The sequence below is a fragment of the Engraulis encrasicolus genome, chromosome 6 (genome assembly GCF_034702125.1).
Source record: "Engraulis encrasicolus isolate BLACKSEA-1 chromosome 6, IST_EnEncr_1.0, whole genome shotgun sequence".
Taxonomy (NCBI): domain Eukaryota; kingdom Metazoa; phylum Chordata; class Actinopteri; order Clupeiformes; family Engraulidae; genus Engraulis; species Engraulis encrasicolus.
The window spans coordinates 22,362,405-22,388,914 of NC_085862.1; the positions used below are offsets into that span (position 1 = coordinate 22,362,405).

At 40.7% G+C, this 26,510-nt stretch overlaps 2 protein-coding genes across 3 annotated transcripts in view; one reads left to right on the forward strand and one right to left on the reverse strand.

The window, feature by feature from the left end:
- Positions 1-20: 20 nt before the first annotated feature.
- On the forward strand, positions 21-9,759 carry LOC134450903 (CMRF35-like molecule 7). Of its 2 annotated transcripts, XM_063200951.1 has the most exons (7): positions 21-128; positions 1,310-1,415; positions 2,071-2,394; positions 2,719-3,641; positions 3,731-3,825; positions 8,374-8,423; positions 8,796-9,759. In XM_063200951.1, exons 2-4 carry the CDS (start codon positions 1,328-1,330, stop codon positions 3,066-3,068), a joined length of 762 nt encoding a protein of 253 aa, XP_063057021.1. In that variant the 5' UTR covers positions 21-128; positions 1,310-1,327; the 3' UTR covers positions 3,069-3,641; positions 3,731-3,825; positions 8,374-8,423; positions 8,796-9,759. The 2 variants fall into 2 exon arrangements, with proteins under 2 accessions (XP_063057021.1, XP_063057020.1); XM_063200950.1 differs by lacking the exon at positions 21-128 and having other exon boundaries at positions 1,198-1,415.
- Positions 9,760-10,630: 871 nt separating this feature from the next.
- Positions 10,631-26,510, reverse strand: part of rabgap1l (RAB GTPase activating protein 1-like) — a 106,477-nt gene continuing 90,597 nt past the window's right edge. Inside the window, exons 20-26 of the mRNA XM_063200953.1 lie at positions 23,005-23,097; positions 18,248-18,358; positions 17,825-17,929; positions 15,698-15,781; positions 15,291-15,362; positions 13,944-14,144; positions 10,631-13,250 (exon numbers count right to left, since the gene is read on the reverse strand). Of these exons, the coding sequence (XP_063057023.1) occupies positions 13,092-13,250; positions 13,944-14,144; positions 15,291-15,362; positions 15,698-15,781; positions 17,825-17,929; positions 18,248-18,358; positions 23,005-23,097 (825 nt within the window). The 3' untranslated portion in view covers positions 10,631-13,091. The remainder of the gene's footprint in view (positions 13,251-13,943; positions 14,145-15,290; positions 15,363-15,697; positions 15,782-17,824; positions 17,930-18,247; positions 18,359-23,004; positions 23,098-26,510) is intronic.

Here is a 26,510-nt window from a genome sequence, read left to right on the forward strand (position 1 = left end):
GTTTCCAGGTTCCAATGGCGGGGTAAGAATCTTGACCAATGAAAGCTCTCAAACGACAAACAACACACGTCGTCATCACAAGCGTCGACTTCTTGAACTTGGAGCATGACTGCCATCTAGTGAAATCAGTGAGTAGGCCTACTCTGAGTGAAAAGAGAAGGTAACTGGAGGAAAAAAGGGAGGGGGGATAAGCCTTAAAAAAAAAAAAAACATTAATTCAATTTAATTTATTTATTTTTGGCCAATGACGATATTAAAGACATTTCCAAAAAAGTGATCTTCAGACATGTCTCAAATGTAGCCTCCCCCCACTATACAGCCTGAAATACAGTAGGGGCCTACAATAGGGAGCCGCTCTAGGCCCTACTCGATTTTAAACATACACCACTCGTACCCGAATTACAACCAAACACAACAACCTAAAGAACTACAGTGTAGATCTAAACCCTAGGCAAACCCCACTATGGAAAGGAGGAAAAAAGCATATCCCCCCTCTCTCCCATATGAGAAGCACTCGTACAACCCAAGATAGGCCCTACATTGCTCTCCCTGCTCTATAAATTATTGTTTTGAACAATGTCTGATTCTTGAGCACTAAAGAGAACACTGGTTGGACAGTAGATCGAATCATAGAAGGAAAGCATGGCCCATTAAGGGGGCCCATGGACAGTACCCCAATAAAGCCGTAGTTCCTTAATGCCCCTGTTGTAAACATTGTAATCCAAAGTAAACATTCATCCTGCCTGATTTCACCTTTGGGCTATATGGGATTCCTTTTTACTTATTTTACTGTTTGGGGGCATGGCAGGGCAAGCACAGCATATCCCCAGTGTTTTTACTCAGTTTACTCATCTAATGAATTTATGAAATTATTATTATTGGTATTATTTTCTGACGGGTCAGTAGGGTCAGTTTAGGTAGGGTACAATATTTGTAAAGACTCTTGTCCCTGTTTACCCATCAGGATATCCGTTGTATGAATTGCGTCATGTGTGGTCAGGCATGGAAAGGCAGATGTTGCAACATGGTTACTGGCACAACATATTACTCTCAGAGAGAGAGTGGGGAGGGGGAGTGTGTGTGTGTGTGTGTGTGTGTGTGTGTGTGTGTGTGTGTGTGTGTGTGTGTGTGTGTGTGTGTGTGTGTGTGTGTGTGTGTGTGAGTGTGTGTGTGTGTGTGTACTGAGCAGTCATTTGAAAAGATTTAAGGAAGTGGAAGGAAAAGCATAGTAGTCAGGAAATCTCTTCACATTTGCATTGACCGCTGTAGGACAAGTAGCACTACTGAATCTTCCAAACAAACACTTTAGGAGCTGAGCTGAGATTAAATGGAAGGGTGTGTATCGAACACACAAAATGAGAAAGCGATGTTGATTCTGAAAACAGCTCTTTTCCTACTGGTCCATGGATTTCAAGGTATGTACTTCCCTCCGCAATTTGGTGACATTTTCAGATGTCTTAGTAACCATGTTAAACAGCCTACATCTACATTATGATCTAGACTCTAGATTCTAGAGGAAGTGAACATATGCAGAGAATCAGTGATTATTGTTATTATTATTATTATTATTATTATTATTATTATTATTATTATTATTGTTGTTTTTAATAGTATTTGTATGTGTTTTGGGCAGGGGGGGTTGTTTTTTATTATGATAGGACAGTATGAGAGGAGACAGGAAACAATTGTGAGAGAGAGATGGGGTAGGGCTGGGAAATGGACAGACAGACGAACTCGAACCTGGGGCCCTTTGGGCATGTAAGCCTAAATGTGGGGGGCTTAGTGCGCTGCGCCACAGCGCCCCCGAATCAGTGATTTTCTTCAATAGAAATGTTCTTTCTATCATGAAGTTAAAATAGAACGTAGATATATTTTTTCTTCTTTATGATAAGTTGAAATCCAAATGACCCGAGGCAAGATTTTTGTTGCTGTAATCTGATTAGTAGTCCTATTACTGTAATTATGACAGCTGTTATAAAATGCAATAGTCTTAGCTATAGGCCAGAATGTCTGAATGTGCTGTACTAGACAAAACATTTCCAGTTTCCCCTGTCACCATGTCACTTATAGGTACCAACAGCCTATGGACAGTCTCCAAAGTGGCCGTGCAGGCTGGAGGCTCTGTCACTATCCCATGCCACTACCATCGCATGTTCCAGCAACGCATGAAATACTGGTGCAAGGGACGCAGATGGAATGTGTGTAGAGAACTTGGCCGCACCACATCAAAACCCAGGACAGAAGGGTTTTCCATCACGGACTACCCCTCGGAGCAGTTCTTCACCATCACCATGACCAACCTCCAAGAAAAGGACACTGACCGCTATTGGTGTGCTGTGAAGAGAAGTGCCTGGGATAGTGTGAGAGCATCCATGGAAGTGGAGGTGACTGAAGGTAGGTTGTGGGGTTATGAAAACTTAAAATAATTAATATTGAGAGGAAAATGGTTTAACAAAAGGGACACTGGATCTGCATTTGCAAATAAAAAACAGTTGAGTTGGCAAGAAATGTGATGTTTTGGTGGTGTAGAGGAGCAGTGCTTGATTGATTTAAGCCAACCTTTTTTACATTGTGGTTTTAATAGATGTTTATTCTTTTTTGACCAGCTGATCCCAATTATCCAAACTAAGAAATTGGTGATTTGATAGTTTGACCAGTTTATTCTGACCTCTGACATTCCACCTGCATTATGTCAAGTTAACTGGAAACTTGTTTCAGATCCTCCAGATTTGTCTGTCAGAGAGAACATGGTGTCTGTTGAAGAGGGAGCCAATGCAACCATTACCTGCTCGTATACGGACAGATTGAAGAGTTCCGAAAAAATGTGGTGTGAGAGTGGAGATTTGCTCTCATGTAAATCTGGACTGACCTCGACCACATCACAGGAGCCATCTTTCACAATCGCTGATGACGGCAGCGGAGTTTTTAACGTAACTGTGGTGAAATTGCAGAGGAAGCACACTGGATGGTACTGGTGTTCAGCTGGTGGCCTACAGGCGCCTGTGCATATTAATGTGACAAGGAGACCTGATGAACTTATCAACATTACAGGTAACTTTAATACATAGGTCTGAATCTCTTATTAACTGCTTTTGACCCCATGGTCATGCTCGCTGTCATATTCCCATGTGCCATGAAGAGGGACTTCTCCTCTTATATGAGGCCTACTGTTATTTTTCACAATTACAATCACATTTTTTTGGTGTCATAAACAGGATTCACTGACTACATTTTCTTGTTTGAACAGCTACGACCCAGAGTGTTTTGTCAGTGTCGTCTCCAGTTTCATCAGCCCAAACGCCACACACAATCTTTAGCATTTCCCCCTCACACAGTACATCAACATCACACATGGCTACATCTGTAAATCCAGAGAGCACACCTAGCTCCAAAGTCACATTTTCTCCACAAGTGTATCTAAGCAGCACACCTGTCGGCACCACCATCATCCCTATGGACTCCACAACACATGCCATGGCAGCTTCTGTAGTGCCGAGCACTGAAGCAGTAAGTCCAAGGACGAGTGGGGCAACACCAGGCACACATTTGTCATCAGCGGCCCCCACCATGGGCTCTGTCACTACACTGTACTCTCCTACTGCATCTTCAAACAACACAGACAGTGCTGAGACCCAACACAGGTATGGCCATGCTGCATTTCATTTCGTTCAGTTCACTACAGTTATGTTTATGTTGATGTTTCTGATTTGAGTAACATGCTTTTTTTCAGCGCGCTGGTCTGGAGATCAGTGGTGATTTCCATTGGAGTTGTAATGCTGCTGATTAGTGTAGGAGTCTGCTCTGTCAATCTGTGGCATCACCAGAGTGAGTACAAAGAGTTACAAGAGAAATGCTTTCGATTCCTTGTAAGGCTGTAGGACTTATGTGTTTTATCTTTCACATTATGTGTCTAATACCTTTTCTTTCAATTTTTCTTTGAAAACCCATTTACATACCTGCCAACCTTTAAAAACAAAATTGAGTAGCAACTTATCGCGGCGCGGCAATTCACGGCGCAACAACTTGGCATGGCAAACAAACGGGGTCGCCGGCAGGCCCATCTGAGAGGCTACTGTGTTTTGCGTAGTCTGCCCTACACCTAGGGTTGCCAAATGTCAACAGGGAAGATATGAGACACTTCATTCAGGTCCTCCCCCAGAAAAAAATGCTTTTCTTAGATGCAATTTCCTGCATTTTAATGCATTTTAGCCTAACATCCCGTGTATCTGGCAAATAGTTTATCTTGCTTTTCACAGTACTTTGAACTACCATAATTTATTAAACTTTCATGAAAGATTTTTTTGTTTGTTTCACACCATAACACCAATAAAATGCTATGATATAGTGTGCTGGAGGCCTCTAAATTAACTTTACTGATCACCAGCCAATATGGCTGTTAATCTTACTAGTCAAACATACCACCAGTCTGGCTAGTAGGCCTAAGTGGCTATTAAGTTATCCTATGTACCAGCCAAACAGAGCATTTGGTCACTTGGGGGGTGTTAAGGAGCTGGAATTGAGTATGAAATTGAAGCATTTGCTGATTATTTTTGGCTGTAGAAGGTACATGTAGGAAAATGTATAATTTGATTATAAAATACCGAGGCATTTCAGTGATTTTTATGAACAAAAAGTTGAATTGTAATGATTCTTACATCATCTCCCCCAATATTAATAAATGGTGATGTTGTCACCTACTGTGAAGAAGCATCAGCAGTAGAGAAAAAGATAAAGACAAGTGTTATCTAAGCTAGGATAATATCAGGTTAATATTATTACTTTGGGGGCTAACATCAAAATCACACTTTCAGCATTCATTCAGTACAAAATGCGTCATGTAGTGGCTCTACTGAGGGACGGGGGCTAATGGCCAATGCTCTTGGAACTTCCACGGTAACTTTTGAGGGGCATCGCTTCTTTTTTTCACTTCTCTGCATAATAGTAGGCCTATCTACCCTCATCTGCCGTCATGAGTTGGCTATTGTTCACTGTTCGGCACATATATGATAGGAGAATTGATTTTATTAATAGATTGCCATACGTGATTACGGATAGTAGTCGTGGAGTGATGCATATTTGGTATGACGCACGACCTGTTACACCTGTTCACAGAATGGGCCATGACTAAGGGGGGGGAACAGTATTCCTATACGGTGTCATGGTAGGTTACGGATGTAGACCTACTCCGAGCACAACCGTTAGAACTATCGCTTTATTTTCCCGAGTTAAAATGATCCGGCGCTAAGGGAAACCGAATTTAGTTTGCTGCTAATCTGCTAATTTATAGCGCGGTCATCGACACATTTTCTCATTCGGAAGTAATCTCGTGTCGGTCCAATATCAAAACAAGCAACAACATATTGCCGTCAAATACGGCGAAACATTGGGTGAATCATTACGACAGACCTCAGCTATGGGGCGCCGTTTGTAAAGCTGACTGTGCTAAAAATTTCATAAACATTTTGTCACATTTAGCTTAAAACAGTGTTGTAAAAATGGTGTGAATTTTTCAGACTGCCCTTTTTACACATTTAGAACAATAAATGTTAAATCTAAATAATGTATACAAATGTTAAATATCAATCTAAATGTTAAATCTAAATCTAAATGTTAAATCTAAATATTAAATCTAAATGTTAAATCTAAATGTTATATCTAAATGTTAAATCTAAATCTAAATGATAAATCTAAATGTTAAATCTAAATGTTAAATCTAAATGTCAAATCTAAATAATAAATCTAAATGTTAAATATAAACTTAAATCTAAATGTGAAATCTAAATCTAAATGTTAAATCTAAATGTTAAATCTAAATGTTACATCTAAATATTTAGATTTAGATTTAACATTTAGATTTAACATTTAGATAAGTTAAGTTACAAACACAAAAATGTTTAATCTAAATGTTAAATCTAAATATTTAGATTTAGATTTGACATTTAGATTTAACATTTAGATTTAACATTTAGGTTTAGATTTAACATTTAGATTTAAATTCCACATTTAGATTTAAGTTTATATTTAACATTTAGATTTAGAGTTATTATTTAGATTTGACATTTAGATTTAACATTTAGATATATTATTTAGATTTAGATTTAACATTTAGATTTAGATTTAACATTTAGATTTAATATTTAGATTTAACATTTAGATTTAATATTTAGATTTAACATTTAGATTTAAGATTTACATTTAACATTTAGATTTAGATTTATTATTTAGACTTGACATTTAGATGTAACATTTTTATATGCTATTTAGATATATATTTAACATTTAGCTACATTATTTAGATTATTATTTAGATTATTGTTCTAAATGTGCAAAAGGGGGAGTCTGAAAAATTCACACCGTTTTTAAAACACTGTTTTAAGCTAAATGTGACAAAATGTTGATGGAATTTCAGCTAAATGTGACAAAATGTTGCTGAAATTTTCAGCACAGTCAGCTTTACAAACGGCGCCCCATACTAGGCCTTAATTTATTTTCATAAGTTTAGGGATTTAGCAACTGGACGCAATTCACTATTCTAATACAGGCTACCTTTCTCAAAGTCCATTTACCTTTGAAACGGTGATTTCGACGGTGCTCACTTGTAAAACTACAGCGACTGTACCAATAATACATGACGACAGGAGGAGGACACTTGTTTCAGAGATTATAGGAGTACATTAACCAGTCTCTCTGCTTGTGTGATTAGATTTCGAAGCAAACTTTCTGTCGGCAGCTGATGCCTCGACTCGAGAGGAGCGCAGCATAACAAATGGAGTCATCCAAACTAGTTCTAGCGCTCTGATTGGTCAATATTCCCACCACACGTTGCTGGCCAATGGAAAGGCCAGCGCGAGACAATTCGCCTTTGGCTAAGCCCCGCCCTCTTTAGTTACAGTTGCTAGGTCGGACAGATAAACTTTCAATGCTGAGATATCAACGTGATTTATGCAGTGACTGCAAATCGCAGCAGTTATTCACCCCTAATAAATAAATAAAAAACGCCATTCATAGTATTGTGAATATAAGTAGCCTATTTATTTTCTGAACGGTCATGCGATGTACATAGCCGTGGGAAGTAGGGGTGCAGGGGGTGCGGCCGCACCCCCTGCTGTGGGAACTAGCGGTGCAATGGGTTACAAGCACAATAACTTTTCTGACCATTTTCAGCCCCCATAGGGTAGCCAGACGTCCGTCATTCGGACACTGATTAAAATGCATTAAAATGCATTAAAATGCAGGAAATTGCATCGAAGACACACATTTTCTTGGGGGAGGACCCCAAAAGCCCCCGTGCAAAAAATGCCTGCACCCCCTGCACCCCTGCACCCCCTGTCACAGACGAGTTCCCACGGCTCTGGCGATGCATCACAGCTGTTGTTATGGGCTCTTCTCACATGGGTAGGCCTATCGATAGGCATTGTAACCAGCACCATGGTAAGCTGAGCTCGCATATATTTTGAGCCCTGACTCAAACTTGCTAGACGAAAACGAAATCACACAACGTGGTGGCTGTAGTAATCTTCAAAGCTACCACAGCAATGTGTAACATTAACGTTTGGCGTTTATATCTTCAGTAGCTTAACAAAATCACGTCCATCAGCTGCTAGTCAAAACACTCCTGCCGTGACCGATAGTTAACTTTGCTAGCGGTGTTTCTTCATTAATTAGATCAGAAATCCAAAATCCTACTCTGAAACAGGTTCATGGTTTGCTTACAACCTTACTGAAAAGTGACACGAATGAGATGGTGGCATGATCGGAGCACACAAAGTATGTTTTTGATCCGTGTGCTTTCTAGTCGAGTATGAGGCTGCCGAGACCCTTCAAGGCAGACTACTCAGCTGCTAGTAATATTACTCCAATTTTAGGTAAAGAGGAAAGCGATTACCACCTGTTACATCGCGGGGAAACTTGCACCTTTGTCACAAATACCCCAGGCACAATTTCCAATCATATTTTAATAATAATACGACCGTATCTCGCTAACTACTTGAAACATGCGATTTCAGCATTGAGTTCAATGGAGCGCTGTCAAAACTGTCCGAGGTTTGTCCGAGGTCGTCCTTTTGCTGCGCTGTGATTGGTCAAAAAGCACTTTAGGGCGGGCCTTAGCCAAAGGTGAATTGCAAGCAGAGCCATGTCTACGGCTCTGTCTGGTTGCAAGTCTACAGAGCAATTTATAAGGGCCCATGAACACACTTTGCTATTGGTTTTTCGCGTATTTTGAAGTGACAGCGCCGTAGTTTGATGTCAAAATCCGTATCTGCTACACAAAATGCTTAATGCAGGTATGCATTTATTGTGAAGGCTTATTTCCAATGGTGACAAATAGAACCATTTTTTCATTGTTTCTTTTCAATGTCTTTCAATTTCCAGGAAAATCTGAAAATATTGTAGCATTGGATGATATGATGGAACACTTTGCCGTGAGTTGTTTTAAAAGTGATATTCAATACAGTGAACATGTACTTTGTAGCACTATAGTTGATGGAATGTGGGATGTTTGAAATACACAGAACGCAAAAGCATACATAAATGCCCCATGACAAATTTTGATGGCACAAAAAGTGTGCCACTTTAATGAGCATATACTGTACACACATTATTATCAGAGATTAGGAGTAATAATAATTTTACCATCTCTCAGGAATTATTTTATTGCAATGCTTCTAAGTTTCTAAGCTTCTAAGCCTTGATAAGAACTTTTAAGTGTGATATGAGGCACTTACAGTATGTTGTTGTAAGTAAATTTGTTACCTGAATAACAGGTGAAAGTAACGGAAAATTCTTTCTTATAGTTGGATGATGATGAGGACATTTCAAAAGACTGGCCTCAGTCCTGTCTGCTGTATCCCAGTGAAGAACCTGACCAAGCACCTGATCAAGCGCTCTAGCACAGCAATAAAACCGTTTTTTTTTTGTGTTGTATTGTATTTGTCTAATTCATTATTAAATGTAATTTATAATAAAAAATGTTTTGCTTCAGACAATATTATCTTGATCTGTCATTTGGCCAAAATATCCGTATGGATTACAACATGCAGGGTAGCACAAAAGTCATTATTTACTGTAATGTATTACTTTTTTGCGTAACATGTACAGTTGAGGAAGATATTATTAGTCCCCCTCCTGAAATTAGACATATCTCTTGATTTATCCGTGAGAATGACCATTATTAACAAGTTTCTTTTATTCTGGAAACAAATACACTATGAAGATAATAAGTTGAATTTGGATTGTTACAACGAGTTCAAACAAAAAAAAGGCAAAAATGACAAGGACAAAATTATATGCAAATGTGATATGGCAATCTGACTGTTCAGTTGGGCATCTGGTTAAAACTGCGCTGAAGGTTGAACTGCAGACTAAACAAATTTAAGAACTCTTTTATCCCTAATGCCATAAGTATGCTAAATGGTAGACAGACATGCCATGCACAGACAGTGCACAGTTTTTGATGGTCTCTATATTTTTTATGTTTTTTATGTTCTTCATATTATGTTGTATGCATGGTATGTAAGTGAGTAGGCCTACTGCATGCAATGCAGTGATTGTTGAAGCCCAAGACAAATTTCCAACTGGAGACAATAATTACACTCTATACTCTACACAGTTCAGTGGTTTAACTGGTTGAGTTCATCCATCGTCATCTGCATCATTACTCTGCAGCTTTACTTATCTGATCTTGTGCAATGATTTGGTTCTTTGATTCACTGCTTACAAATAAAAATGATCGTGAAACAATGAATTCATAAGCCAGTGGTTCAGTTGGTTCATTTCAATGGTTTAGCTTTTTCATTGGCTCACTGGTTTCATCATGAACTAGTGGTGGATCACTGGTTCAATGATTCATGAACCAGTGGTGGTCCATTCAAACTGGATCACTGGTTCAGTGATTCAAGACTGTGTGGTTATTCATTCATTCATTAGTTTATTGATCGGGTGAATTAACTTGATTGATTTCCTGAACCAGTGCTGGATGATACATGATCCACTGATTCATTCATTTCAGTGGTTCATTGACTCAATAGCTGGATGAATCAGGCATTTTTACTTTGACTCATGATTCACTGCTTCATTGCTTCACAAACAAGTGGTGTTTCATTCATTAGTTTATTAATTGGTTCAATTAATTTGCTTGGCTAATTTCATTGGTTGACACTCATTTGTTTCATGTTCATTTGTTTACCTGCACCATAGGGCGACTCTACAGCATTGCCAAGTTCATTTTGTCCTTGCTTGCCTACATTTACACTGGTTTTGTCAGAAAGTTGTATTTTTTCTCAATGTACATCAGGGATGGGCAACTTTCATGATAAGGAGGGCTACATATTTTCATCGTGACCATTGGAGGGCCAGATTACCGCGGATCTGACCGCAACTTGCATATACGAGGTGCAGTTGGTTGCTAAGTGATTGCCGAACAAATTTAGAAGTGTTCTCTGTCGGCCAACAGTATAATTTCAACAGATTAACTTAGTAGCCAGCAGTTGCCTTGCCCATCCCTGATGTATATACATGTACTTCTATAGTATGGAGGTATAGGCCTATTTATGTGGCAGAGGCCAAAACACTAACTAGCCCTGACTATCATATGAATGTTACGCATTGATACAATATTCAGAACACAATATCCGAGAACAGAGAGGTTTATTAATTTGTCAGGTCATTATTGTACAGAAAAAAACATCAAAATTAACATGAGTAATGCACAGAGATCACTAGACAGTCTTTGCCATTCCTACATGGCAGCAGAGAAGCAGATATGCAACCCCACACTTAACTGCCCACAGGCACATGTAGCACACCACCATTCTGAGTGAATATTGTTATACCTCTCCATCATAATGACTGCATACCACTTCACAGAACCCCTCCAGGTGAAACATACTTTAACATTGAAAAGATTGTTATCTTTTTTTTTTTTTGGTTAAGTACAATGTTCTTCTATTTTTTAGACAACAGTATAAATGAATGATAAAATTGTGTTCACAACACTGAGGTGATGTTAGTGTACACAAGCCCATGCAGTTATGATAAAATAGTAGTTTAAAAACGTTTGTTTGTACACCAAATGCACTTGTATCATTCTGCCAAATGCCTGCAATAGTTGCAGACCACTGACTGGAAACAAGTGCACATCATGGCTGCCCATCTTGAGGATTCTGAACCATTCAGACTAAATTTTACATGGCGACAGTCTGCATGGGTTTCCTGGCTGGGCAACTTGCCCCTGTGTGGAGACTCACCATAGACATAGAATACTAGATGTTGACTACTCCCATCTATTGGAACAAATGTCTCAATTTGATGGCTGCCATCTTTGTACAGGGGTAAGTCTGCTTGAGTGAACATCAATTGGTGACAAGGTCATACAAAGATTATCGGAAAAACATCTTTGCCAAAAGTGTGAAGGACATAGGAATATGAAGGCTGGCCATGACAAAAAGATGGATACAACATCTAGTGTTCTAGATCTATGGAGACTCATCAGTCCTCTACATCGGCTGTGAATCATTTTGAAAGCCTGGACAACACAGAATCAGTAGAAAACTGGTCTGGGTATAGTTCTGGATACCCTAACCTTACACACTCCAATGACAGTTTTTAAGACAATACTAAAAGGTGAAACATTATGTTAGTCTTGCACACCAGGTTGACCTGTGATTTAAACAAATAAGCGAATGCACAAACTATCAAACTGTTCAGACAACTTGGAGATGAGGAACGGAAAGATTTCAGCCTGAATTATGACACAGCATTTTCGGAATGTCACTTGGCACGTTCAGATTCGGAATCTGGACTGAACATGACACACTGTGCTTTTTTTTGGGCAAACGACATGTGGAGAGAGGATATTCAACTCCAAAATTGTAAAAAATAACAAAAGCACTTCCATTTTTAACTGTACAAGATTAAAAAAAGTTTGACATTTATTTAAACACATTTATATGACGAGTATCCTTTATTATACCTATATAGAAAACACAAAAGAACTTTTAATGTTGTCAAAAGCAGCACCCCCTTCCAGAAAGCTCAGCTGAGATGACTGTGCTCTACACATTAAAGCTTCTACTGGAAAGGGCTGAACTGAAATTGCTTGTTATAATTACATTTACCATAGAGTTCCTTACACAGAAAAAGATACTCTGAAAAGCAGTGTTCGCATATCTAGCATCATTTAAAAGTAGTGCAGGGGTTGGTCAAACAGAGCTGGAGGTTACCAGTGTTTGTTTGCTTCAAAATCTGGCAAACTAGCCAAGGCTGTGCCGGAGGAGCCAGTGCACATCCTCTGCTATCCCCCAGTGGAATTGAAGAGGCCTGTCCGGCATCTCATTGGCTTCTATGTTGATACAGTGTAACTACTCTGGCCCAAGCCCTAGCGCCTTGCTTGTGAGTAATGTTGTGTCCACTAGATGGCCCTGCTGAGCTGTGTGTTCACAGCAACAAGGTCTCTCTACTGCTCCAAGCCTGTAGCTGCTTACAGTGTCGAGCTGCTCAGGTCATTTCAGCTCTTTCACGTCTGTCACACCATGACGACATTAACTGCTGTAGCTACAATGGCTTTTTCTTGACACAGGCACTCAGAGAGAGAGAGAGAGAGAGAGAGAGAGAGAGAGAGAGAGAGAGAGAGAGAGAGAGAGACAGAGAGAGAGACGGAGAGACAGACGGAGAGACAGAGACCAGGCCGGGAAAATTAAATATTAAACGTGATGAACACAAGAGCATTCTGGCATTTAATGCACTTCCTCCAATGCTGACCCCACTCACTCCCACACGTCCTCCCAGAGTGCCTGTACTCACAACTGGACTTGACATGCTGCCATTTGGGTGTGGCACCACTGGAGGGGGTTAGTCCACACCGATAACTGGAACACAGCCCTGTATGAGAAGCACTCATCCTCCAAATAGTCAATAGGCATTTCAGGGGTGGTGTTGGTGGTGGTGGTAGTGGAAGTAGTTGGTGGTGATGGATGTGAAGTTGGTGAGAATCTTCTGTGCGTCCCCCATACTACCTCCAAAGCCGCCTCTCTAGGAGCAGTTCCCTTCCTGGGCATGGCAAAGTAATAACCCCTTCCCACCCCGCCACCCCGTTAGCCCTCTTTGGGGGACGGAGGGGTCTGCTGCTGGCTGCTGGAAGATGAGGAGGGGGACGAGGAGGAGGTCTTGAGGGAGCCCAGGGTTTTGCTGAACCAGGAATTCTTGGCTGCCTGAACCTCAGTCATCAGGACTCCTCTCTGATGCTCCAGCTCCTGGTGAAGTTAGAGAGAGAGAGAGAGAGAGAGAGAGAGAGAGAGAGAGAGAGAGAGAGAGAGAGAGAGAGAGAGAGAGAGAGAGAGAGAGAGAGAGAGAGAGAGAGAGAGAGAGAGAGAGAGAGAGAATAAAACAAATCAGAATGTTCATCTCTGCTATGTTAAAGGATCAGTAAAAGTTAAGTCTATGTTGCAGTTCAATGATTTTGTTCACATCACCAACTTTGCAAAGCATGAGCTATTTAAATATGTCAGTGCCATTATAGCAAATATTTTTCTGACTATTGTGCTTCCCTAGTCAGATGGTTCAGCCTGCATCTCACATGTGGTTTAAAACTTCAGCCTAGATTGTGAAATATATTACCAATTTTAAATGCTAGAAAAAAAGGTATATTGAAGAAAAGCACGGGACATTTAAACATCGCATGTCATGTAATTACGGCAGTAATCAACAATGGCACATCACATTTTCCAAATATCGTGCAGCCCCAGTCAGGGTGGTATACTAAAACATAGAGTGATACAGTAGACTTCATTAGCCTACAGAAGGTGGTAAACCTGCTAATAGCTATACCTGCAGCCATCATTTAGACTCCAGGATCTTCTATTAGGTGATTTAGCTCTACACCCGCTTTACAACTGAACCAGATTATTGGTATAACCCCCCCTCCCCCGGTCAGGAGGAAGACCCACCTGGATCTTGCACTTGGCCTCCACCAGCTGCAGTTTGGTCTGTGCCAGCTCCAGCTCTAGTTCCCTGAGCTGGGTGTTAAGAGAGTCCTTCTCCTCGTCCTGCTCCGAGAGACGCCTCTCGCCTGCCGCAGCAGCCGGGATCTGCAGAGCGCCGTCCTTACTGAAGACTTCTCGACAGCGCTCGCACGACATTATCTTGCTCTGCCAAGCACATCCAAACAAACACATGCAGATTAATTTAAACTAATTTAATAATCTCTACGTAATATTACCTAACATTCCAAAATGTCCCATTGCTCTCTTGCTATAAACCTTTTTGAACCAGATACAGGTGTGACTAAAGCATGTTAAAACAGATGACAAAACCTACATGGGTTACATTCAGATTGTGCAGTGCTGCACTGTTTCAGTGACTGAGTGGAAACATACACAATTGCAGGTGTAATAATTGACACACTAGCAAATTTAACCTTTGACATAACAGTTCTTTCTTGTCGAAGTGCACCTGTTCAGCCTTGGTTGGTATGAGAAGACTGACACAATTTTCACTTTCAAATGACATAATTTTCATCATTCAGATCAATGTCATACATGCTTATGCCACTGCTGCCACCAGCACTGAAATTGATATCTGGGTAGTACCCTCCTTCCCTTCCTCTTCAGCCACCAGCCGCCACTGTTCCATACCCATTCCCTTTCCATGAAGAGCTTCAGGATGCCCCAAGACCTCCTGCCTCAGAGAAGGTTGTCAGACCAATCACCCATAAGCTTGGTGGTGAAAGCCAGGATAACTGCTGCCTGCACTAAAATCCTAAAGCTGCTTCTATTATTACCAGTAGTCACTGGTCCATACTGAGGTAATTGAGGTCTTCCTGGGTGCATTCCAATATGCAACCTTGCGTCCTCCACTTGTGCTTGTGGCCTCGCCCCGCCCCCTGGCCCCTCCTCCATGCAGAAAACAATACATTTTCACAGCCAAAACAATTTTTGGGGGACTATTCTTCATTCACCATCCAGTTTGCAAATGAGAAAATTACTTTACAATTGAGCTCTTGCAAGATATTGAAATATAATACTGTTGTCATTGATGTCATCATGACATATTACTTCCTGGTACGAGGCCACAAGCACAAGTGGAGGGGGCAATGTCGCATATTGGAACACACCCCCTGTGTGCAGCCCAAAACTCCAGGCTCCACCTGGTGAACTCCTGGCAACCTTCTGGCTGAGCTACAGGTCTGGGCCGATAGCTCAGCTGCTACCACATCTGTATGAGGCCTCTGGAAGGACGCTTGCTAATGTTCTACCACCGAACTCTGCTACTTGGCATGCGCTACACATACTCACCTTTACAATATCCAGCTCCTCTTTTGTGGCAGCCTGCTGCTTCTCCAGTCTTGTGCTGAGCTGAGAGCATATCTAAACGGAAAGAAACCCAAAACATGGACTCAGTCAACACTGGCATTTCTACTGTAGATACGTCAATCTCATACGGGTTTACAGCGTTCATGTAAGACACTGTTGATGGGATGTTGGGGGTTGCGTGCGTGTGTGGTGTGGTGGGGTAAAACTACCGTCTATTGTGTCTCTGTCTTTAAGTGCATCACATCAGACACACTATACTGTATGGTACAGATCTATCCATCAATGGGTCTTCCTCTGACAAATAATATTGGGAATAAGGCAGCTTTACAAAAAATACTCCATCATGTAAGAGGAAGTGTGAGTGTGAGTGTGAGTGAGGTAAGGCATACCTGCTTATATTCAGCAATGATGGCGGTGGTTTTCTTAATCTCCGATTCGGCTTTCTCCAGTTCCCTCCTAAAGACCTCCTTCAGCTGAACGCAGTAGAGACAGGAGGAATAGCAGATCAAGACTTTCAAACGACATTTAGATTTGAAAACGACAACATGACAACTGTTCAGCTTCAGAAGATACAGTGGCATGACTGACCTGAAGGTTATTCTGATACACCTGCATACAAACGGTGTTAAAAGGTGATCTGTACATAACCATCAATTTATAATTCCTGCATGTCCTGGGTTTTCCTGTCCTTTTTTAAGTTGTTTGATGTGGACTATGCAAATATATTTTATCCATCTGGGATTACAACATTTTTTGTATTTTTAATGTCAATTCCCAGCATAATGTTCATAGTGTGAAAACATTGGAACCCTGTACTAAGATGGCTGCCCCTGAGGTTGGCCATGCCAAAAGGCTTAACGTGACATCATGTGTTCTACAGTTGAGGACGATATTACTAGCCCCCCTCCTGAAATTAGACATATCTCTTCATTGATCATTGAGAATGATCATTATTAATAAATGTGTGTTATTCTGGAAACAAATACACCATGGAGATAGTATCCAATAAGTTAAATTTGGACTTTTCCATTTTCACAATGAGTTTAAACAAAAAAGTGTAAAAATGGCAAGGACAAAATTATTAGCCCCCTTATCATTAATAGTCAATACAATGCCATTTATGAACAAAAATTGACACCAGGCACTTTGATTAGTTGTTAACTATGTTGGCACATGTCCTACCAGGGATTTTGGCCCATTTTTTTTCATCGCAAATAGTTAAGCTGGTCCAAATGGCATGGATGTTGAGGATGGACATTCATTTTCAGCACTCTTCAAATACTATCTAAAGGATTGAGGTCTGAACCACTCCATGACCATGGTTTTAGTATCCTTGAGGAACATTTGAACTATTTTGGATGCTAGTTTTGGGTTATTATCTTATTGAAAGATCCAGTGAAGATCTTAGCTCCCTCTATGAGCATATTTTTGCAAGGTCACTTTCCACATTCTATCATAATTTTCAGTTTTAATGGTGCCGTACACCCAAACAAGGTTTCCTGTGGCTGAGGCTGCCACAGAATGATGCATCCACCACCATGTTTAATTGTGGAAACCATCTTATAACGATTCAAGGCCTATCCCTTTCTTCACCTGACAGAAGCAGAATTCATGCATCAAAGCAGGTGCAATTGAATATCATCAGATGAAAGCAGAGATGTTCAAAACTCATTTTTGACTTTCAAATGTTCACAGGCAAAGCTCAATAACACTCTGATATGCACTGTCTTTAGTAAAGGGGTTCTTCTGTGATGATGGCCCCAAAGCCCAATATGATGACAAGCCCTAACAACTGTCTTTCTTGGTGGGGGAAATAACTCCAGGTGAGGCCAAGTCAATAACAATCATCTAGGCAGGTGTCCAATGCTTCTTTGGTCTAATGAGGCCAAGCAGTTTCTACAGTTACACACAGTGGCGGGGCATCAAGTTTAGTCTGTTATTCAGCCTCAGACACAGGGAGTCTGGGTCTGAATCTGGATTGCTGGGTCTTCCAACAACATTGTAACCCAAAGCATACATTTAGATTAGTTCAGAGGTTCTTCAAGGACACTAAAACCATGATATTGGAATCACCCGCTCATAGTCCAGTCCTCAATCCCACTGAGAGTCTGTGGTTAATGTCTATACTCAGCATCCATGCGATTTGGACCAACTAGAACACTTTGCAGTGAAGAAATGGGCCAAAATCCCTAGTGGGGCATGTGCCAACCTAGGTAGCAACTTATCAGAGCCTGTTGTCAGTTTTGGTTCATAAATGCCGCCATATTGACTATTAAAGATCAGGGGGCTAATAATTTTGTCCTTGTCATTTTTGCCCTTTTTTGTTTAAACTCATCGTAACAATAGAAAAATCCAAATTCAACTCATTGAACATTATCTCCATCAGTGTATTTGTTTCCAGAATAACAGAAACAATAATAATGGTCATTCTTACTGAGAAATCAAGAGAAATGTCTAATTTCAGGAGGGGGGCTAATAATATCGTCCTCAACTGTATATCTATTAGCATCTCTTACCTGCGCCGTCTCCTCCTCCTGCCTCCTCTTCTCCTCCTCCGTCTCCACCAGACGCTGTTTGGTGTTAAGAAGCTCCTTGTTCAGAGCATCCGCCTTGTCCTCTGCCTGAAATTTCAAATGAATCCAAGTAAATGTATGGTCACATGTGTGTAAATGTGTGATATTTGTATCAGTTTAACAGCTAGACAGCTTCATTTCCTTCATGATTAAAATATATCAGGTGCACACTGCAAATTTAAGGGTATAAACGTGTCAAAGTATTCAAGTGCAAGAGCAAAGGATGGGGAGAATTCAAAGGACAATACTAAAGTAATCAAGTAAGATAAATTATAAAATCATAAGCAAAAGAGCTAGGAGCAGTCTACTAGAACAGAGGCACTGATATATTTTACATTTATCGAGCCACCTCTGAACAAGGCTTACCTGGTCAAGGTCGTTCCTCAGGGCGATCTTGCTGGTGACCAGCTCGTGGGCAAGGTCATCGTTCTCCTGTTCCAGACGCATGCTGGCCTCCTGCAGCCGCCGGTTCTCTCTCTGCAGGCAGAGAACACAAGTGCATATACACACACACACACACACACACACACACACACACACACACACACACACACACACACACACACACACACACACACACACACACACACACACACACACACACACACACACACACACACACACACACACACACACACACACACACACACGAGATACCATATTGGAAAGATGCTGACATAATGCAGAGAGGGTAAGACCATACACATATCAAAAACGTACACAAAGCTCTTGAGAGAATGCGTAGCTTTTGGTCAAGCTAGCGTTGCAAAAGCAGCTAGACACTCTCTCTCTGAGGCAAGCATATAGCATACTGAAATACATACAAAACAGCAAAAGAGGCTACTTTTTTGAAGCACTGGATAATTCTCAGCAGATACCAGCAGTCTTACCAAGAGGAAAATATCACTCCCTTCCTATAAATACTTGTTGCTAAAGACTATAGTTTTACTCTGGTACCATTTGGTGAAAAAGAACAGCACAAGATCAGGAAAAATGAGCTACATTGGACAGATGAACACCAAAACTTACTGCATAAACAAAGAATTCTTCAGGGTAGAAAATGATACATTTATATTAATTAAATCCAATAATTGGTTCCTAAAACACAATGTCAAAACAGTAATATTTTCCTCTGGATAGGCTCAGCAATTTTACATTCATTTTCAAATGTGACATGGACATGAATTATACAACATCCTACTGTTTTTGATGAGATGGGTATAAAACTAAAAATATAGGGCATCCCAAAAATGCATACGTACTTTCACTAACTTTAATTTGGGCCTTTATTACAAATCGTTAAATTTTCAAATGTAACAGAATAATACAAACACCTATATAACAATTACATTCTGTGTGTATGCATCTGAACAGCTGGCACCACAGGAGAGCAGGAGAGCTGTAATGTAGCCACTGTACATGTATCATTGTGCAACATTTATATCTAAAAGGTTCTGCCATTTGGGTTATCAGTACAATTTAGTTATAGAAGTATGCTTAAAAAAAACCCCACGAAGACACTGTACAACTTATTTCAGATTACTATTGAGCAGACATAGAGTAGCAAGTCCTCAGGGTCCTTGGTGACTGTATTGCTACATTTGGATGAATGGAGAATTTAGCTTCATCTCTGGTATGTATGAATTGGCGACACTACATTTTTTTTCCACACGTTATGGTCAAGCAGTAGGTCCTATGACCGGGGGTTTGCTAGCGTGCTCTAAAACTAATGGCCTCACATGACATTCATAGACTTAGCACATAGCCAGGAAGAAGAAAAAAGCCAAGTCATCTGACTCCTATTTCCCAGCCCCTCCTTTCATAAAATTGGCAAGAGCTAATGTCAAATATTACTACGCTTGCAGAGAGGCTGTGTGTGTGTGTGTGTGTGTGTGTGTGTGTGTGTGTGTGTGTGTGTGTGTGTGTGTGTGTGTGTGTGTGTGTGTGTGTGTGTGTGTGTGTGTGTGTGTGTGTGTTTGTGTGCGCGTAAATGAAAAGGGGGGAGTAGTAGGCATCACCTCCCTCATTAACTAAATTATTAGCTCCTGTCCATAAACGGCACATTACTCGGTCTGTATTTATCAAATCATTTAAGAAACATGGCCAAAGCAAAGGGCAGACAATATGAGCTAACATGGCCAAAGCATAGGGCAGACAATATGAGCTAACATGAGTAAAAAAAGAGTAACAACTGGGCATGAGTGCTGCTGCTGGTATTTATCAAAGAGACATAGTATGTCAAACTGTTGTACTGAGATTTCTGGAATTTCTTAAAATGATGGGGGAAAAAAAATGTGGGATATAAAGCGGAGACAGGTAGGTGAAGAAACCCCACGTTGCCACTATTATTGCGGGAAGGAGCCCTTTTTGATTGTGAAGTCATGGTATGTACAGAGTAGAGAATATGTACTCAAGTTCATCAAGCACTACTTCAAATGAATTTTCCTTTCTGGCTGTTAAAAGTTCCCAACTTTGAGTAGATGTTGGGGGATCAACAATTTATTCACTGGTTGAAGGTGTAAGCCAGAGAGGTCAAGACTTCTTAACCTCAGAAAACCAAGTCTGTGTGCACACTTCCACAAAGCCACAAAGCAGCGCACACAGCAAAGTAACAGAAAAGAGAGAAAGATGCTAGCAAGAAGCACAGTTGTAGAAATACTAAATATCTGGCTTACCTCCTAGACTCAGCGCTATTATCACCTGTAGATTGTTGTTCGCTCTCATCACAACATGCACGCACACACACACACACACCAGCGATGGCATAACAGGAGCCCTGCTCTTATTCACTTTGGTAAACCATCTAGAAGTTCAGTTAAAACACACCGTCCTTTTCTTATTGGCCAGATGGTGTGGGGTGTGTGGCAGAGGAAGGAAGTAGATAAGAGCTGATTATTGGCCTGTGTGAGAGAGACACTGGTGTAATATGCTTTGCTGAGTGGGACGTGTTCAACTTGCACAGAAGGACATCTCAGGATACCCTCATCATGACAGAAATGTTCATTAAAATGTCATTCTGACAAACACATAAAGAAAAACAAAATATAAAGGAAAAACTAAATGTAGAAGAGCATACACAGGTTAGTGGCAAAGACTGGTTAAGGGCGAAGTCTTAACATATTGACTCCTATTCAGGTAAAATTGTGTTTTTTTTTTTACTCTACACGTTGACTCCCAAATGGTAAAAATACGATTTTACAGACACTCTAAAGCACCTCCTGTGTGATTTTGGTAACAGACACAGGTCATGAAACCAACTACAAAGTCAAACCCCTACAACGTCACGATTTGGATATTTCATCTGAGCATTTTATCACAGCGCGATATTTGAGTGTTATTACAGTAAGTATTAAATAGCACAACAGATGTGATAGCAGCAGCAGCAAGCAGCTTTCCATAAGTGAGTCTAATCTTTTCCAGACTGTGATGACCGATAAGTAGCTAGCCATTCAGAAGATATGGCTATACATACTGTATAAGTACTGATCCAGGTGTTTGTGTAATCAAATTGTTTACTTGGTAGCAACTACACTTCTTGGGGCCTATAAATACATTTAGATCCTCAATTTGAACTCAGAGAGTTAAACAACGCATGTATAACAAAACCCGCTGACCCTCCCTTAGCTTGGGCTGACTTGGGAACGCAGGAAGAGTTTCACCAATGGAAACAAGCCCTGATGTGTGCCCGTCAGTCTAACACAAAATATTCTGTGGCTGTTCTAAAAATTTTGAAAATTGTTGCAGGGGACTCAACAGGTTCAATTCCAAAGACATGCTGGTAGTCAATGTGTTAAGAGGCACTAAAATGATTACATTGACAGTTGCATGCAAAACAGTTGCTTTCTACTTCAGATGAGCGTTAAAGCCAAATTCTTCCAATAGCTTTACTATGAAATCTTTTTTTTAAATAGTTTTTGGCCATTTTGGCGACAAGTAGTATACTAAGTAGTCACAGGCACCAACATTAATTTTGAACATTTGTAGTAACTGAAACAAAATGAATATGGTTAACTGAAGTAATCTGAGAAATCCATAATATAATAAAAATACAGGAACAAATAGGGCCTTCACCTTTAAAGATCATAAACTGGTTGTAAACTGAACTAACTATACATTTTACTTGCAACCCTACCAATGAGACCTAACTACAGAGGTTATTTACTCAAAATGGCTTTATTTAGGCAAATTATAAAAAATAAATATCAAAGCATGGAGAGAAAAAAGTAAAACGTACATGATGAACACTGCATTTTTTCACGCTTCATATGAAAAAGATATCTATAAAAACTGTGTGTAAAAAAATACGCTTTGGTACAAAAATAGAACACATGGTAGGAAAAGAAGGATCCACACAAACTTAAAAAAGGAAATACATCCTATTTATAACCAATACACATTTTGTTTTGCTCTCTGAAGTTGAATTTAGCTTATGAACCTGACACATCATTGTAGAAAAATAAAGAAAAAACATGCACATGCCCTTAACGCAACTTGCCAAACATAATAAAAAAGAAATGATAATAAAAATACTTTTTCTCTGTAGACATTGTGAGGTATACACACAGCTCAGTTCATCAGCCTCCCAAACATGACAAAACAAAACTTCTGGAAAGCTGTTTAAGGAAACCAAACCATGGCTTAAAGGTGATCGTGGCTTTAAGATCACATTTTCTCTTATAATACGCTATAGTCAAGTAAGGCCATCGACCTCCATCTCCTTACTCTGACATGACCTCTGACACACTCTAGTAAGGTCACCACTTTTGGCCTTTATTAAAAGAAGGCCTTTCTCTCTCTCTTGCACTTTTTTTTCCTTCAACAGTTGGCTGGAGTGGGTAGTGGATCACTCTACACAGACCTGAACTGGGACAGGACAACAAGGTAGAAGTGAGTACCATGGCAACAAAGACACCCTGGCCAGGCAGGAGTGCAGTGAGGGGTGGGAGGGCCAGTGGTGGGCAACCGACATTCAATAGCTACAATAGTGCCAATCACATGTTTGAATTTGGCAGGTAAAACCAGGCCAATTGGAATACGTGGCACTGGATTGTAACTACTTACTCCAGGTTGCCCCTCATTGGTTAGGAGGGTGGTTGATGGGAGGTGTGCAGTAGAGCACTCACCTGATACCTGTCGATGGGGTCCTCCTGTGTAAGCTGACTCTCGCGCAGAGACTGGTACTCCTTCTCGAACTTCTTCAGCTTCTTAGTCGGCACCTGAGAAAGAGACAAGGACATGAGTGTGCTGGAAAAAAATCGTGTAAATGTGTGTAAAATGTGTGTAAAAACGTGTAAATGTATATATGCGTGTGTGTGTGTGTGTGTGTGCACGCTCGGCTCTGTGTTGCATTCCTACTGTATGTGCAATGCGTTCAAAAGAGCTGTCTAAAATAAGATATGTTCATGTAACGGCCCAGAGAAAGCGAACTGAGAACTGTACACTGAAGGTCATTAGAGAGGCTTGTATTGAAAGGATAAATAAATTGTAACAGCGGAGTTGTAGTTGAGCCATATATTGCAGCTACAAGTTGGCCACGCAAGCAGAACTGCTGAATAGAGCCTTGTCATCCTGGGCTGGCCACTTCAGAATTAGATAACACTGTACCGGGTGTGTGTGTGTGTGTGTGTGTGTGTGTGTGTGTGTGTGTGTGTGTGTGTGTGTGTGTGCACTTCAGTTGTACGCTTCAGCAATGAAACTCGATGAGTAAGTGTAATGAGTCCATCACACAAGGATTGGTTGCATCTGCTTGGCTGAGCAAAAGAGAAGCACAAAACGCTCATGACTTGAGGACTCGAGAATGGCAGCAAATGTACTGTAGTGGGTAGCATGTGCTTTGAGGAAAAAGAGAAACGTCTTCTACGGTTCCTTAGGGCAACAAAGCCCAGTCATGGGTGGGGCTACACTGGTGCCTTACCAGTACCTGTAACAGGTACAAAGTGTTATGTAACAAACAGGTGCTGGCTGACCAAGCAAATAGGCCGCACTGGGTGTGAACGTATGTGCAAGCGTATGTAAAACAGCAACACAAGGGCCAACAAAATATCTAAAGAGGGAAAACTGCAGCCATTCCAAATCAAATGCTCAAATGTAAAATAAACAAAACACATTTCATATTGTATCATATTTGAAACTGCACAACATAGCCTTTCCAATGATGATGGTCACATGTCTCTGATACCAACCATGTGGACAATTTAAAGTGACCACATACAAGCAAAGCAGACGTCAGCACAAGTGCAACTCTGCCAATGTGCTGCTCAGAAGAGAGCCCATTAGCCCCAGAGGACAACCCCAGGAGAGGGTTTGCAGCAGTTGAAGTCACTGCGATGTGTCAACAGATTTTCAGCTGATCAAGGGCGTCAAGACTAAACAGACTACTGTTTACAGTTACAGTTTACTTCGCTTGAGTAAGTTTGGTTCATCTCCCACTTAACAGAGACATCACCACTTTGACATAATCATACCCACCATTCATCTAGAGAGGACCTGTGTGTCAGGATGCGGTCGGGACTGATATACCGGACATACCTACATTAGGGTGCATCAGTTGCCCCCTATGAAAAGATATCGCCTTGGCCCTATAGTAAAAATGTTCTACACCCAGTAAAAACACACTGTGTGAAATATTTTGAAATTTGGATGAAGTGTACCGGGGCCACCAGCCCCATGAAAATAGAAAATTATGGTGATAGTCAGAATCTTGGAATAGAAATGGACATTTTGCTGCATAAAGCTACCCAATAAAAAACATATTGTCTCAGCTCTGTGATAAAAATGTTCTATGCACAGTAAAATCACTCTGTGTAAAATATTTTGAAATTTGGATGAAGTCTACCGGGGCCACCAGCCCCATGAAAATAGAAAATAATGGTGACAGTCAAAATCTTGGATAGAAACAGGGCTGGACTGGCCATCTGGCATGGCGGGCATTTCCCGGTGAGCCCCGCACCCTCGTGGGCCCCCATTTATTTATTTTTTACATTACTGAAAATAGGGGCCCATGAGGGTGCGGGGCCCACCGGTGAGTCAGTTCTCCAGCACTAATAATCTCCTTAAATCCAAAGGTGCCCGGGCCCCATTTATCGCCCAGACCAGCCCTGAATAGAAATGGACATTTTGCTGCATAAAGCTACCCAATAAAAACATATTGCCTCAGCTGTGTGATAAAAAAATGTTCTATGCACAGTAAAATCACTCTGTGGAAAATGTGTTGAAATTTAGATTAATTCTACTGGGTCCACCAGGCCCATGAAAATACAAAACAATGGTGATAGTGATGGGCAACCTGGATTCCAAAGTCCAGTGCCACATATTCCAAATATAGCCAATATAATGAACCACCTGACCCACTGCCAGTATCAAGCAAGAGATTGCGAAGTTGTATGACTTTTGTGTGCTTCACCTGTGGGCCTACAGGATTGTACAGGTAGCTGTTAATACCTGGTGGAGCATCTGTACTAAAGCTGTGAATGCTCCTTGTAATGACTTGTGTTTTTTTAAGAAATCCCTGCAGTAGTTCAATAGAGTACATACAATATAACTGTATGTGATGTTGGAAAGAGTGGCTTCCCAAAACCTGTACTTAAGTGGCTTCTAGGTATGTCATGGGTATCACCAGGTCCAGAGTCCATTGCCAAGGGCCTCTCAGGTAAGTTATGGTACTCATCTGATGGAGTAAAGTGAAATACTACCACAGGCGATGGGATAAAGAAGTAATGGCACTCTTCAATACAGTTGTATTGACTGCTGTGTAGCCTAGGCATTCCAAGGAACATTCACGGCTTTGGTACAGATGTTCCTCCATGAATTGTAGGCCCACAGGTGAAACACACAAATATAACAGTCAGTCATGCAGCTTTGCAATCTCTTGCGTGATACTAGCAGTGGTCCAAGGCAGCAGAATTGATATTGTGTTGCAAAAGAGCAAATTTGGCTAAATATAGCAGTTCGACCATCAGTCTGTCCTGAGACTGAAGTCTGTGTAAGTGGATCGACTGAATACACAACCTGCTTAGATATTCCTTCTGTTTGTGCTCCCAATACAGGTGATCTCACTAATTACCTCATCAACCTGGCTTAAGTGGTAATTAGGCTCAGCTGGTTCATTATATTGGCAGGGGCAAATGTGTCATGCGGTTTGTCCACCTCTGTTTTAAGACAATGGCAAACCTAGATTCAAAAGCCACAATCCAGTGCCACAGATTTCAAATTACCTGGTTTTACCTGTCCAATTGCCCTAACTGGAAAGGTAAAACTAGGTATGTCATTTGGAATATGTGGCACTGGACTTCAGCTTTGGAATCCAGGTTGCTCATCACCATCACCATTATTTTGTATTTTCATGGGCCTGGTGGACCCGGTAGAATTCATCTAAATTTCAACATATTTTACACAGAGTGATTTTACTGTGTATAGAACATTTTTATCACAGAGCTGAGACAATATGCTTTTTATTGGGTAGCTTTATGCAGCAAAATGTCCATTTCTATTCCAAGATTCTGACTATCACCATTATTTTCTATTTTCATGGGGCTGGTGGCCCCGGTAGACTTCATCCAAATTTCAAAATATTTTACACAGTGTGTTTTTACTGGGTGTAGAACATTTTTACTATAGGGCCAAGGCGATA